This window comes from Aristolochia californica, unplaced genomic scaffold (genome assembly GCF_029961685.1).
Source record: "Aristolochia californica isolate CCGP_79_NKW_82.1479 unplaced genomic scaffold, dmAriCali1.0.hap1 SCAF_6, whole genome shotgun sequence".
NCBI lineage: Eukaryota > Viridiplantae > Streptophyta > Magnoliopsida > Piperales > Aristolochiaceae > Aristolochia > Aristolochia californica.
The window spans coordinates 5,033,152-5,045,641 of NW_027182257.1; the positions used below are offsets into that span (position 1 = coordinate 5,033,152).

Genomic DNA, 12,490 nt, shown 5'->3' on the forward strand with positions numbered 1-12,490 from the left:
CTCAATGAAAAGGTGTGATTGAACTGTTGAAAAAACAATTTAATTGAAGTAAGGCCACACTTTACAAATGCTCATATTAATGTAAAAAGTAGAAATTAGGTAACTCGCTTGCAAAAGTCCTCTCAATGATAGAGAGCCATTTCCATATGTATGAGCTGTTAAATCATGTTTGGCATCCATTCACCAGTCCACTTCAGCGTTCAGAGTAGTGCAAGCCCAACCACAACTGAGAAGATCTGGTGGCTGTTTTAAGTTAGAAAACCTTGATTTTGAGCAACAACTCAAATGAGTTGTCTTGGCTTCCTAAATGTGCACCATAGTGATGCATTGTAGGTCCTCTAGTACTTGTCACAATAGCTGGCTTACACTCTAATGCGCAGAGTCTGCACATGCCTCGGCTCCGAGCTTAACAGCCTGGTCTGAATTCTCATTGGTGGGAGATGAGCTAATCAATAAGAGAAAGAAATCCAAATATTTCAAACACTTGGACAACAACTTTCCCTCTCTCAATCCAAAGAGGGGCCCTGCAAAACGATTAAAAAAGTATTCTCAAGTCTCAACCCTGTGGAGCTCTCGCCACTGTCCCGGAGGAGGCCCCCTACCCCTTGGAGAAGGGTGTGAGGAGCGTCTAAGGGGCATTTTAGTTGCTTAAAAATAAATTATCGGGTTCGGAAATAATAACACTTTTAGAGGGATGAAAATATTTCCTGCATACATATGCTGCAAGCTCCCTTGCTTTCCTTGATATGGAACGCTTGTGCAGAAGAGACGTCAAACAATCAAACTGAAAAAGCTTTGTCAGTATACATCCCATAAACCCTCTTCATAATGGTAATATCGAGTATCAAACCGTTTAAAAGTTGGACAATATGCAGTTGTGCAAGCAAAACCAAGTGTGACTACTGCTTTCAAAACAAAATTCGATCATCTTTACTACTGTGATGAGGCATATCTGTAAGTTTGCAACATCTCAATGAAAACATGGTGGCATGACCCTAAAGCCTGAAACCCTGATCTTTTGAGATTTCTGCTCAAAGCTGTAGGTAGGCCTAGTAAAGACCTATTTCTCCTTCTCCTGGAGCTGGATATCACTTTCTGATAAATAAAGTAGAGGCCTAAAACTTCGTCCGGTACAAAGTTTCATGTATCATTACCACCTTAAAACTCAGGAAATCAACAACGAATGCGGCAGGTCAAGGGCAACCAGGCCAATCTGTGTTGCTGATTTCTTGGCTTCTGAAGTTTCCGTGAATGAAAACTTTGGGTTCCTTCAGCTGAGATGCATAAAAAAGATGGCCATTAGTCAAATTACGATCTATCGCACTCTGCCACACTTTTTCAGACAATAAAAACTGAGGCAAACATTTACCAATATGATGGGAGGGAGCTTCACTTGGAGGTGAGCTTTTGAAAACGCATTAACAGCAAACAGACACTTGAATCCCTCGATGTTAGGATGCTCACTGCCAAAATATTGCAGGGGAATATCAGCTCACTGATTACAAAAAAATGGAGCTAATAACAAAAGAGTTAGTTATCCCTTTTGATTTCTTCACTGCCATATGGAAGAAATAATTCACAATCTCCAGCAATAAAACGGTCATATTTTTAGAAAAAACAATATGTATATCCCACAACTATGCTATATTTGCCTACATAACCTTGTAATATCATCAAAATACCCTACCATTAAATACAGTCGGTTAACTCTAGTTTTAGCATATAAAAAGATAAAAACATACCATAAAATACAATTTTTTTTACATATGTGAATATGAGTGATTCACATAGCTAAACTATGTAGGACCTGTTATCCCAGAATTTTCGGAATTTCTATAGTTAACCAAAATTTTCAGATTTACAAAAAAAAAAAGTTAAAACAGTTAAACATACTAAGCTCTGTGCTTAAATTCATCCATTGCTAGAAGTCTTTTAATCCTCTTTTGTGACATCTCTGAGATGACAAATCCCTCTCACGAGATTGGTTAGTCTATAATAAGGATTGGTTGACCTCCTCAATCTGCACTTATAGAAAGTCAAGTAACCTATCAACCTATTTGATCCTAATGAAGATTTTTTCTCTCTCTCCACTTCCCACTCAAACTTAAGTCTAGTAAGATGAGGCAGCCCCCAACAATAGATTTTGATTCTAGATATAATATCCAGTAAAGTAGGGGTGAACCGACCAAATTCCCATAAAGTTTAAAATAAAATTTATTGTAAAAAATATAAATTTATTTTAAAAAATATAAATTTTATATTTTTTTTGAAATAGTTATTCGTAAAACCATTATTGGAATTAGAATATTCATAATTTTGAGTATGATAAATTTGTTTTGGGGTTTCTTGATTTTTCTTAAAATAAAAATTTCACCTCTGGGATGCTTTTCAATTGGAATAAAAATCTATCAACTTTGAAGAAAATATACTTTTCAAAGTGATTAGATGCATCAATAATCTATTTATGTGATTGTTTCCATCCTAAAGAATCATGCATCTCACACGAAAGTCAGGTCAACTTCTAAGATCTACGAAAGTCAGTTCAACTTCTAAGATCTTGCATGGTGGTGTAACATCTTGTCAATGCATAGCCACCTAACATGCAAAAGTCTTAAGTGAATTGTCTCAATTTTCACCATTATCAACACAGATAAAATATTGATCACTAGGTCTCAATACTAGATCTTACTTCCACTAATCACAGCCAAAGGCATGGATTCCATGGAATTGATATGATCTTCGAATCATTTTTTTATTACTTTATTGCTTTGTTTCTAGGGCTAATTTTGGCAAATGGGGGGCATGAGTTACATGTAAGGGGTGTGGGTAATCTCACATATGGAGGGCAAATTTGTCACCGTTATCATCTTGTGTTAAGAGGTAAAAACCTAACCAAAGAGATGGGTGAGCAGCTAATCACTCGACCCAATTTTCTGAAATCTCTTGTATGTGTTTCCTTCTCCGTAGAAATCTGACTACTCTTCTTCAATCTCACACTTTCAATCTTAATTTTGCACTATTCCTGAGTGGTTTTTATCAAATTGGTACCAGAGCATGATTTAGTTCTGGCGCTGTGGAGGAAAGAGGCGTTCCAATTATGTGAGGAGTTTTGCTGCTTATCACAAGAGGAGCACCAGATTTGCTGATTTCACTTTTTCTATTCATACCTACTCTTGTTCTTCCACATCCAAATGGCCAATGGCACCGGAAATGAACAAGGAAAAAAATGATGCTTTGGCAGTGAATAGAAGCTATGACCCTGGATGGAATTACAGCCCAGGGAGGCTGAAAATATGAGTAAAATTCAGCAGCAATTACAAGTCATGATGCAAATGCTGCAACACCTATCGGGTAAAAAGGAGCCAACAATTGAGAGCAGTGATTTGCCCCAAATTGATACAAAGGGAGGGGGGTGAAGGAGAAGGCAAGGCCTCGCAGAGCAGTTTGAGGTCTTCTCAGCCCTTTGGCATCCAGCCACAGACTGGGTGGATTGGTTTCTGATGTTACAAACAGGAGGAAGACTATGCTGAGTAGGTTTACAAGGCAGAACGCCTTTTCGCATTCCAACAAACACATGGTGGGTAGAACGTGTTACTCGCTTCATTTCATTTAGTGGGGAGGCTCGTCCATGGTTTATGTGGTACTTTAAGGCAGATGCTGAGTTTGATCGAGCATTTAAGTGTGCAATTTGGGCCATCTGAGTATGAATACTTCAATGAAACCTTGACAAAGCTGCACCAGAATATTACAGTCAAGGTGTACCAAGTAGAGTTTGAGAAGTTAGCTGATAGAGTGGATTGGCCCATAAAAACCTTAGTAGGGTGCTGTATAAGTGGTGGCCAATTAGCCGCTGAAGTGCATTTGTTTGACCTGATTACATTGGTGGATGCTATGTTGCTCAAAAATTGGAGGACAAGCTGAATGTTACTAGGTTCAGAAACCGAGGGACTTACGGTGAGGCACCTACCTTCTATTCTACCTCTTCCAGCAGCAGGTACCACAGCCACCAAACTCTGCTTCCAGCTCCTGAACAACTAGAAAGGCCTACAAAAAGGTCAGCATTGAAGAGATGGATGCCAAGCGTGCCAAAGGTCTATACTTTTTAACTGTGACAAACATTTAGTTCCAGGCCATAGATGCAAGAGGTTTCAGCTTTACTTGGTGAATGGTGAGGCTGACTCAAAGGAGGAAGACAGCTTGGTGGACACCACTTATCCCGAAATCTCAATGCATGCACTATTGGGAGTTGCTCAGCCCACGACAATGAAGGTTAACAGATTTATCAAAGACCAGCCTGTGCGAGTTCTTGTGGACAACAATAGTACCGATAACTTTGACAACAGGAGGACTTCTGAGAGGTTTGGATAACCTTTACACCAGAGGAATTGTTTTTCAGTAATGGTGGGAGATGGGAAAGCGTCTCATGTGTTCAGCCAAGGCACGAAATGTAGAGTTGATGGTGCAAGGACATACAGTTACAACTGACTTCTATATGTTGCCTATTAAGGGGCTGACATGGTTTTGGGCATGTAATGGCTCCACGAGACATCGTCTGAAATTTCTACCCAATGATCATGGAGTTCAACTTGGACGGCATAACCGTGAAATCAATAGCTCAGGATGAGGCTGAAGATCGGCACATGACTTTGCTTGTGGAGGATGAAATGACGAATGGTGATGTTGATGCCCTTTTGTTCCAGACTACAGCTGACTACAACTCCCAACTCTGAGGTATACATTCTTGCCCGTATTTCCAGCATTATGACCGAATTCAAGGATGTATTTGCAGCACCAAATCAATTGCCACCCCACTGGCAGCATGCCCACAAAATTCCTATCATGCCTGGTTCTACACCACCAAGTGTTTGACCCTATAGATACCCGTAAGTCCAAAAGGGAGAGATGGAACGAATGATAGCTGAAATATTGGCTGAAGGGTTGATCTAACTGAGCACAAGCCCATATTCTTCTCAGTGCAGTTGTGAAGAAGAAAGATGGGAGTTGGTGGTTCGGCATCGATTATTGGGCATTGAATGCAATTATAATTAACAATAAGTACCCAATCCCAATAATTGGTGAACTTTGTTTAATTTAGGACCCCATGAATAATACCTCGAGCAAGGAGAGAGAAAGAAAAAAAGGAAAAAGAGAAGAGCTCTTGGGTAGAGAGAGAAGAGAGAGAACACTTCACACGAGAGAGAAGAAAAAAATAAGAAACTTGTTTGATCAATTCCGAGTTATAATCACCTCTATTTATAGTTGAGGAGGTGATAGAGTCCATGTACAAGTAATTTTAGGACTCCTAATTCATTCCAACTAGCACTCTCCAAGATAAGCCCATCATGATAAGATTACATTATCTATTTAAGAGACTACTTTAACTCAACTTCTAACTCTTCTTTAATCACGTGAAACAAGATAGAATCCACCTCATGATCTTATCTTTGTGGGTCCCACATGATTTTCCAGCTCATGTTGATAGAGATACCAGTTCGGGATATCTTTGTGGGTCCCACTTGATCTTCAAATCTTCTATTTAATTCAAACACATGTTCCTTATCTCTTAGCTAGAGTCACTTTGTATGAGGACTCTTGTTGACACCTCTCGAGATCATGGTGGATCCCACCAACTTGTGTAGCCATGGTGGGTCTCACATTGTAACACTCCCCCTCAAGTTGGACGTGAGAAAACATCGTAGATGCCCATCTTGCTGCAAATGTTGGACAAAATTTTGTGAGTGACTAGTTTGGTGAGAATGTCTGCAACCTGGTTCTTTGAAGATACATGCAGGAGAGATAAGATGACGACAGTGAATTTTTCTCATATGAAGTGGCAGTCTATTTCTATATGCTTTGTTCTCTCATGGAAGACTGGATTTGATGTGCTGTGAATTGCAACCTGATTATCACAATATAGATTCATAGGAGCTTCTTTTTAAAAACCCAGTTCAGTAAGGAGAGATCTGATCCATAGGAGTTCACTGACTGTGTGTGCCATGGCTCTGTACTCTGCTTTTGCACTAGACCTTGCAACTAATTTTGTTTCTTGCTCCTCCATATAACCAAGTTTCCTCCAACCATCGTACAATATCCCGAAGTAGATTTTCTGTCATCCGAGGATCCGGCCCAATCTGCATCTGAGAATCCTTCGATGTTGAAGTGTCCATGATTTTTATAGAGGAACCCTCTTCCTGGTGCTCATTTCAGATATCGTAATATCCGTTCTAGTACTTGCCAATGACTAAGTTGTGGTTTGTGCATATATTGACTTACCACACTGACTGCATATGAAATATCTGGCCTCGTTATGCAGAGATAAATAAGTTTTCCCACCAATCTTTGATATTTTCCGACATCTACTTCTTCTCCAGTACCTGCACATAATTTTGTATTCGAGTGTATAGAAGTTTCTGCTGGTCTACATCCCAGCATTCCGGTCTCCTCCAATAGTTCAAGGACATACTTCCTTTGCGATAATATAATTCCATATCTGGATTGTAGTACTTCAATACCCAAAAAATATTTGAGCAGTCCGAGATCCTTTGTCTTGAATTCAGTATATATCCTTTCTTTTGTCTTTTGGTTGCCCTCGGGATCACTGCCAGTTATAATAATATCATCAACATATATGGCAAGAATTACCTTGCCCTTCGGTGTGTCTTTAATAAAGACAGAGTGATCTCCAGAGCATCTATGAAATCCGGCCCGTATCAGTGCTTGGCTAAAATTTTCAAACCACGCACGAGGCGACTGATTGAGACCACAAATAGATTTTTGTAGTCAACATACGGACTCCCCCTCAACCACATACCCAGGTGGTTCACACATATAAATGTCCTCCTTTATATCCCCATTTATAAAAGCATTTTTTACATCAAGTTGATAGACCTGCCAGAAAGAGTTAGCTGCCAAATATAATAACAAACATACCGAGTTTAATTTAGCCATTGGAGAGAAGGTTTCTTCGTAATTAATGCCATAACATTATGTATAGCCTTTCAACCGAGCCACGGACCCATTCGGATTGTGTTTCACCGTAAATACCATTTGCAACCGAAGGGTTTCTTATTTGAAGGAAGGGGGACTAGAGCCCATGTCTGATTTTCATAAAGAGCCTGCATTTCTTCATCCATGGCCGCCTTCCACCTTGGATGTTTGAGAGTCTTCTGATAGGACTGTGGTACAGGTACGGAGGAAATAGCTAATAGAAATTGACAACAAACAGGGGATAGATGATGATGAGACACAGTTTGTTATGGGATGAGAAGTAGAAGGCATGGTGCATGATCTAGGCTCTTTCCTAACAGCAATAGGACAAGTATCATATTCTGGGCCAAAAATTATCGGAGAAGATGAACTTACCTCGGTAGGATCCGACAATAGGATCTGACAACTCAACAGGTGTGGTGTCAACCAATGTTTCTGGGGGCTGAGTAGTTTCTGTAGCACGGGGCACAACCGGTCGAGGAGAACCTGGTACGGAAGATAAACCTGGAGGAGCATTATCAGAATACTATAGAGAGTCTTCAAAAAATGTGACATCTTGAGACACAAGTAAATGCTGAAAAGAGGGATTATATCAAGCATAACCCTTTTGTGTGCGAGAGTATCCTAGGAAGATACACTTCACAGATTTGGGATCAAGTTTACTATGTTTTGGGGAGGAAATATGGACAAAACATTGACAACCGAAGACTCTCAAAGGCAGTGAAAAAGGATCATCATCAGGTAATAATAGAGGGGGTAGGGAGATTTTTTACCAAGAACGGAGGAGGGTAACCGGTTTATAAGAAAACATGCGGTAAGAACTGCATGCGGCCAATAAAAATATGGAACTTTCATGGCATATAGTAAACCACAAGCTACCTCAAGAATATGACAGCTCTTTCGTTCGGCTACACCATTTTGTTGAGGGGTGTAGGCACATGATGTCTGATGAATAATGCCATTTTCTTGCCAAAACGAGTCAAGATCTTTGGATGTGTATTCTTGGCATTATCCGACCGAAGGACTTCAATTTTATGCCCAAACTGAGTGAGTACCATTGCATGAAAAAATTTAAATATCAATGGTATTTCAGAACACTCTTTAAACAAAAATAACCAAGTGGTACGAGTGAAGTCATCAATGAATGTAATAAAATATTTCACGTGAGAAATGTTTGAGACACTCAAGAGTCCCCATACATCAGTATGAGTTAACGAAAAAGGAGAGACACTTTTAATTTCTAGACGAGGTGAGTATGTGGACCTCTGATGTTTACTCATTTGACATGCTTCACAATGAAGGTCCGATCGTGCTTTAGGAAAAAAATGATGAAGATATTGGGTGGACGGATGTCCCAACCGATTGTGCCATAACCTGGTTTCAATGTCACAGGTGGATGCAATATTTATTTGTAGCACATCCAGGTAGTAGAGTCCCCCCTTGTTCACGGCCTCCACCAATCACCTGCTTCGTTGTGAGATCCTGAAACACACATGAAGTGGTTGAGAAAGTGATAGAGCAATTAAAATGTTTGGTAAGCTGACTAACCGATAAAAGATTCAAAGGGAAAGTAGGAATGAAAAGGATATCAGTGAGCGGAAGTTATGGTATAACAGAAGTGGATCCTGTCCCTTGAACTTTAGTTTGTGAACCATCAACAATGGTAACAAATTTATGTGAAAGACATGGAGAAACTGAGTATAGAAGATGTTTGTTACCTATAAGATGCTCGGAGGCTCCTAAGTCAATTATCCAGGATGAAGAGGAGGCAGAAAACATACCTGAAGCGGTGGTGGCAGCGGTTGGTGAAGAAGTACTTGGGGAGGTCCCCATCATGGTCTTCATTTTCTAGAATAGTTCATAGTCTTCATTAGTAAAAGTATGCTTTGGAGTTGTTGTGGTAGACTGCTCTACCTTTGTATCACTCACTAAGGCTTGGTTGGCCTTATTCTCATTAGCTTTATAACATCTTTCGCAAGAGTGGCCCAATCTACCACATATAGAGCATTCTTTCAGGTGAAAGCATGTGTCTCTAGTGTGGCCATATCCCTTACAATGGGTGCATTCCTTCCCATCTGTTCGGTCAAAACCATTCCTTCCCATCTGTTTGGTCAAAACCATTCCTTCCACCTCTTCCACTTCCTCCTCTATAAAATCTGCCTCGGCCTCGGCCTTGGTCAAATGGTGTTCCCCTATGTCCAGAGTACATAGCGGATGATATTTTAGTAGTAGAGGGAGAAGCGTCTGGGATACGAAGAAGTGTAGTACATACATCATCAAAAGTGGGAACCGCGGAAGAGCTAAGAAGGTGAGTCTTAGCAACTTCAAGATATGGTTTAATGTTAGAAAGGCATATGGAAGCTATCAAGGCCTCTTTTTGTTTATCTTGGACAGATATATTTGTAGAGGTTGGTTAGGCAAGTTTCCATTTTTGAAGAAAGCCTCGAAAGCGAGCTAAATATTCATGTATATTGTTTCCTTGTTTGGTGGTAAGCATCCGTTGTAAAATATCATATGGCCTTTGTAAGTTGTCCGAGCTTGAATACAACTTGGCGCGTGTCTCCCAAATTTGTTTAGTCGTCTCTAAATGAATGACATTATTAGAGACATGTTCTTCCATACTGTTGATAAGCCAACTAATAACCAATGTATCCTCCTTTAACTATTTGGTATAGAATATATAATCTTCATCAATATGTGGTCCACGGTTGGTGAGATGACCAACTAGGTCCTTTGTGATAAGAAACCGACGAACCGATGTGGACCAGTTCATAAAATTTGATACCCCCGTAAAGGTACAGTGGTGATTCTGAGTATGTCACTCTTGTGACTTATATTATCTTCAGCCATAGTAGGCAAATTAAGTAAAATAGTTCTCCAATCAAGAAAATCAAAATATGACCAAGTGGAAGGCTTTAACCAACTCGGTTAATGGAGATGCTTAGCATAAACGCTAAGTAATTAATTTTAATGGGTAATGACTCATAAAAGGCTCAACATCATCCTTCTTTATCCGGGAATCTTGTTCCCACAGATTTATAAAAAAAAATCCAATATGCACTGGTCTTGGTCAAAGTATTGTGCAAACCGACAAAAACTGCCTTGATAATCTCTTCTAATCAAAGATAATCCAAGATGCATATATTCTCATAGTTTCGTAAGATGAAAACATGCATAAGGATATCTCTAAACCACCTCTTAATACCAAAAACCAGTGACATAAAATTAATATATCAGAAATAAATACTTATCTCTTGAACTTCAATCTTGCTTCATAAGGAGCCTTCTATGAGCAGCTTTTAATCATATCTTCATAGAGCATAATGGGGATCCTAAAGTGGTAGCTCTGATACCATCTTGAATTTAGGACCCCATGAATAATACCTTGAGCAAGGGGAGAGAGAAAAAAAAAAGGAAAAAGAGAACAGCTCTCGCGTAGAGAGAGAAGAGAAGGAAAATAAAAGAGAGTAGAGAGAGAATACTTCACACGAGAGAAGAAGAAAATAAAGAAACTAGCTTGATCAATTCCGAGTTACAATCACCTCTATTTATAGTTGAGGAGGTGATAGAGTCCATGTACAAGTAATTTTAGGACTCCTAATTACATTCCAACTAGAATTCTCCAAGAAAAGCCTATCATGATAAGATTACATTATCTATTTAAGAGACTATTTTAACTCAACTTCTAACTCTTCTTTAATCACGTGAAACAAGATAGAAGCCACCTCATGATCTTATCTTTATGGGTCCCACATGATCTTCCAGCTCATGTTGATAGAGATACCAGCTCGGGGTGTCTTTGTGGGTCTCACTTGATCTTCAAATCTTCTATTTAATTCCAACACATGTTCCTTATCTCTTAGCTAGAGCTACTTTGTATGAGGACTCTTGTTGACACCTCTCGAGCTCATGGTGGGTCCCATCAGCTTGTGTAGCCATGGTGAGTCCCACATTGTAACAAACTTCTAAATGAATTATATGGAGCTCAAATTTTTTCAAAGCTAGCTTACAGATGGTCTATCACCAAATCCGAGTGGTTATTCAAAAAAAAAAAAAAAAAAAAAAAGATAGATGAATCTAAAATTGTTTTTCGAACTCATGATAGACATTATGAGTTTGAAGTTCTGTCATTCGGGCTAACAAATGCACCAATGACTTTTCAAAGTCTTATGGATAACATTTCTTGCCCACATTTGAGATGGTTATGATAGTCTTTCTTTATGACATTTGGCGTACGGTAGATCCCTTCAAGACCATGATCAACATCTTTCAACGGTTTTGCAGCTATTGCATCATAATCAACTACATGTTGAGTCCAAGTGTGCGTATGGGATATTCAAAGTCAATTATTTGGAGCATGTCATTTTCTGGCCAAGGCGTCTTTGCTGAGGTTGACCAGATCAAGACCAAGGTCGAATGGGCACTTCCTTCTACTCTTAATGCAGTCGCTTGGACTTTTTGGGTCTGACAGGGTACTATAGGCATTTTGTGCACCACCCCTTAACCTTTCTCCTGAAAAAGAATGTTTTTCACTAGAATGAGGAAGCAACTGCAACCTTTGAACAACTCAAGCAGGCTATGACATCTACCCCAATATTGGCATTACTAGATTTCAGCCAGTTGTTCCTAGTTGAGTGTGATGCATCGGGTACCGGTATAGGGGCTGTTTTGATGTAAAAAGAACACCCATTGCCTATTATAATAAAGCCCTCAAGTGACATATGCTAGCATGGTCAGCTTATGAGAAGGAGATGTTTCCATTGGTTCAATCTCTCTCGACTGCAAGCCATTTCTCTTGGGCGGAAATTTCAAATCTGCACAGACCATGCCTTACTACAGTGGTTAGCGAAATTGCAGAGGTTTGACTATGATATTGTGTATAAGAAAGGACGTGAAAATTTAACAGTGGATGCGCTATCCAAACAGTATGATTCTACTCACTTCTCTCTTGTTTCATCACCTAACATTCTATCAGAACATTCAAGCAGCCTATGTCAAGGATCCTGAGATCTCCCAATTCCAGGCCTCTCATAGGCAGGGGGAGCCATTATTGTCTGGTTATTCTGTTGCAAATTCACTTGATTTTATAAGGGACATATTGAGGTTCCCTCAGATGCCGAGCTTATTAACTGGATTTTGGTTGAAATGCACGCTACCCCGGGGGGTGGACATGAAGGTTTTGATGTATCATTGAGTTAAAGGGGTGTTTTCTGGAAGGGTCTTAAATCTGCTGTGTGAAACTTTGTGCCTAGTTGTGATGTGTGTCAGCTAGCTAAATATGTTGCTTCTTCACTGGTTGGACACTTACAGTCGCTATGTATTCACCAGGAGGTATGGAGTGATATCTCAATGGATTTTAGTCAGGGTTTACCTCCCATCTCAGAGGCCGTACAGTGATTTTGGTGGTAGTGGACTGCTTAAACAAATATGCTTGTTTTTGTGCATTGAAGCATCTGTTTTCAGCCAAGTGGGTGGCTGAGCTTTTTGTGCAACACATTGCTAA

General features: G+C 39.7%; 1 protein-coding gene across 2 annotated transcripts in view; it reads right to left on the reverse strand.

Moving 5' to 3' along the window:
* Positions 1-664: 664 nt before the first annotated feature.
* LOC137934163 (dol-P-Man:Man(7)GlcNAc(2)-PP-Dol alpha-1,6-mannosyltransferase) overlaps positions 665-12,490 on the reverse strand; it is a 62,649-nt gene continuing 50,823 nt past the window's right edge. For both annotated transcript variants that reach the window (XM_068778415.1, XM_068778416.1), the window contains 2 exons: positions 1,370-1,463; positions 665-1,274 (listed from right to left, as the gene is read on the reverse strand). In XM_068778415.1, the coding sequence (XP_068634516.1) occupies positions 1,194-1,274; positions 1,370-1,463 (175 nt within the window). In that variant the 3' untranslated portion in view covers positions 665-1,193. The remainder of the gene's footprint in view (positions 1,275-1,369; positions 1,464-12,490) is intronic.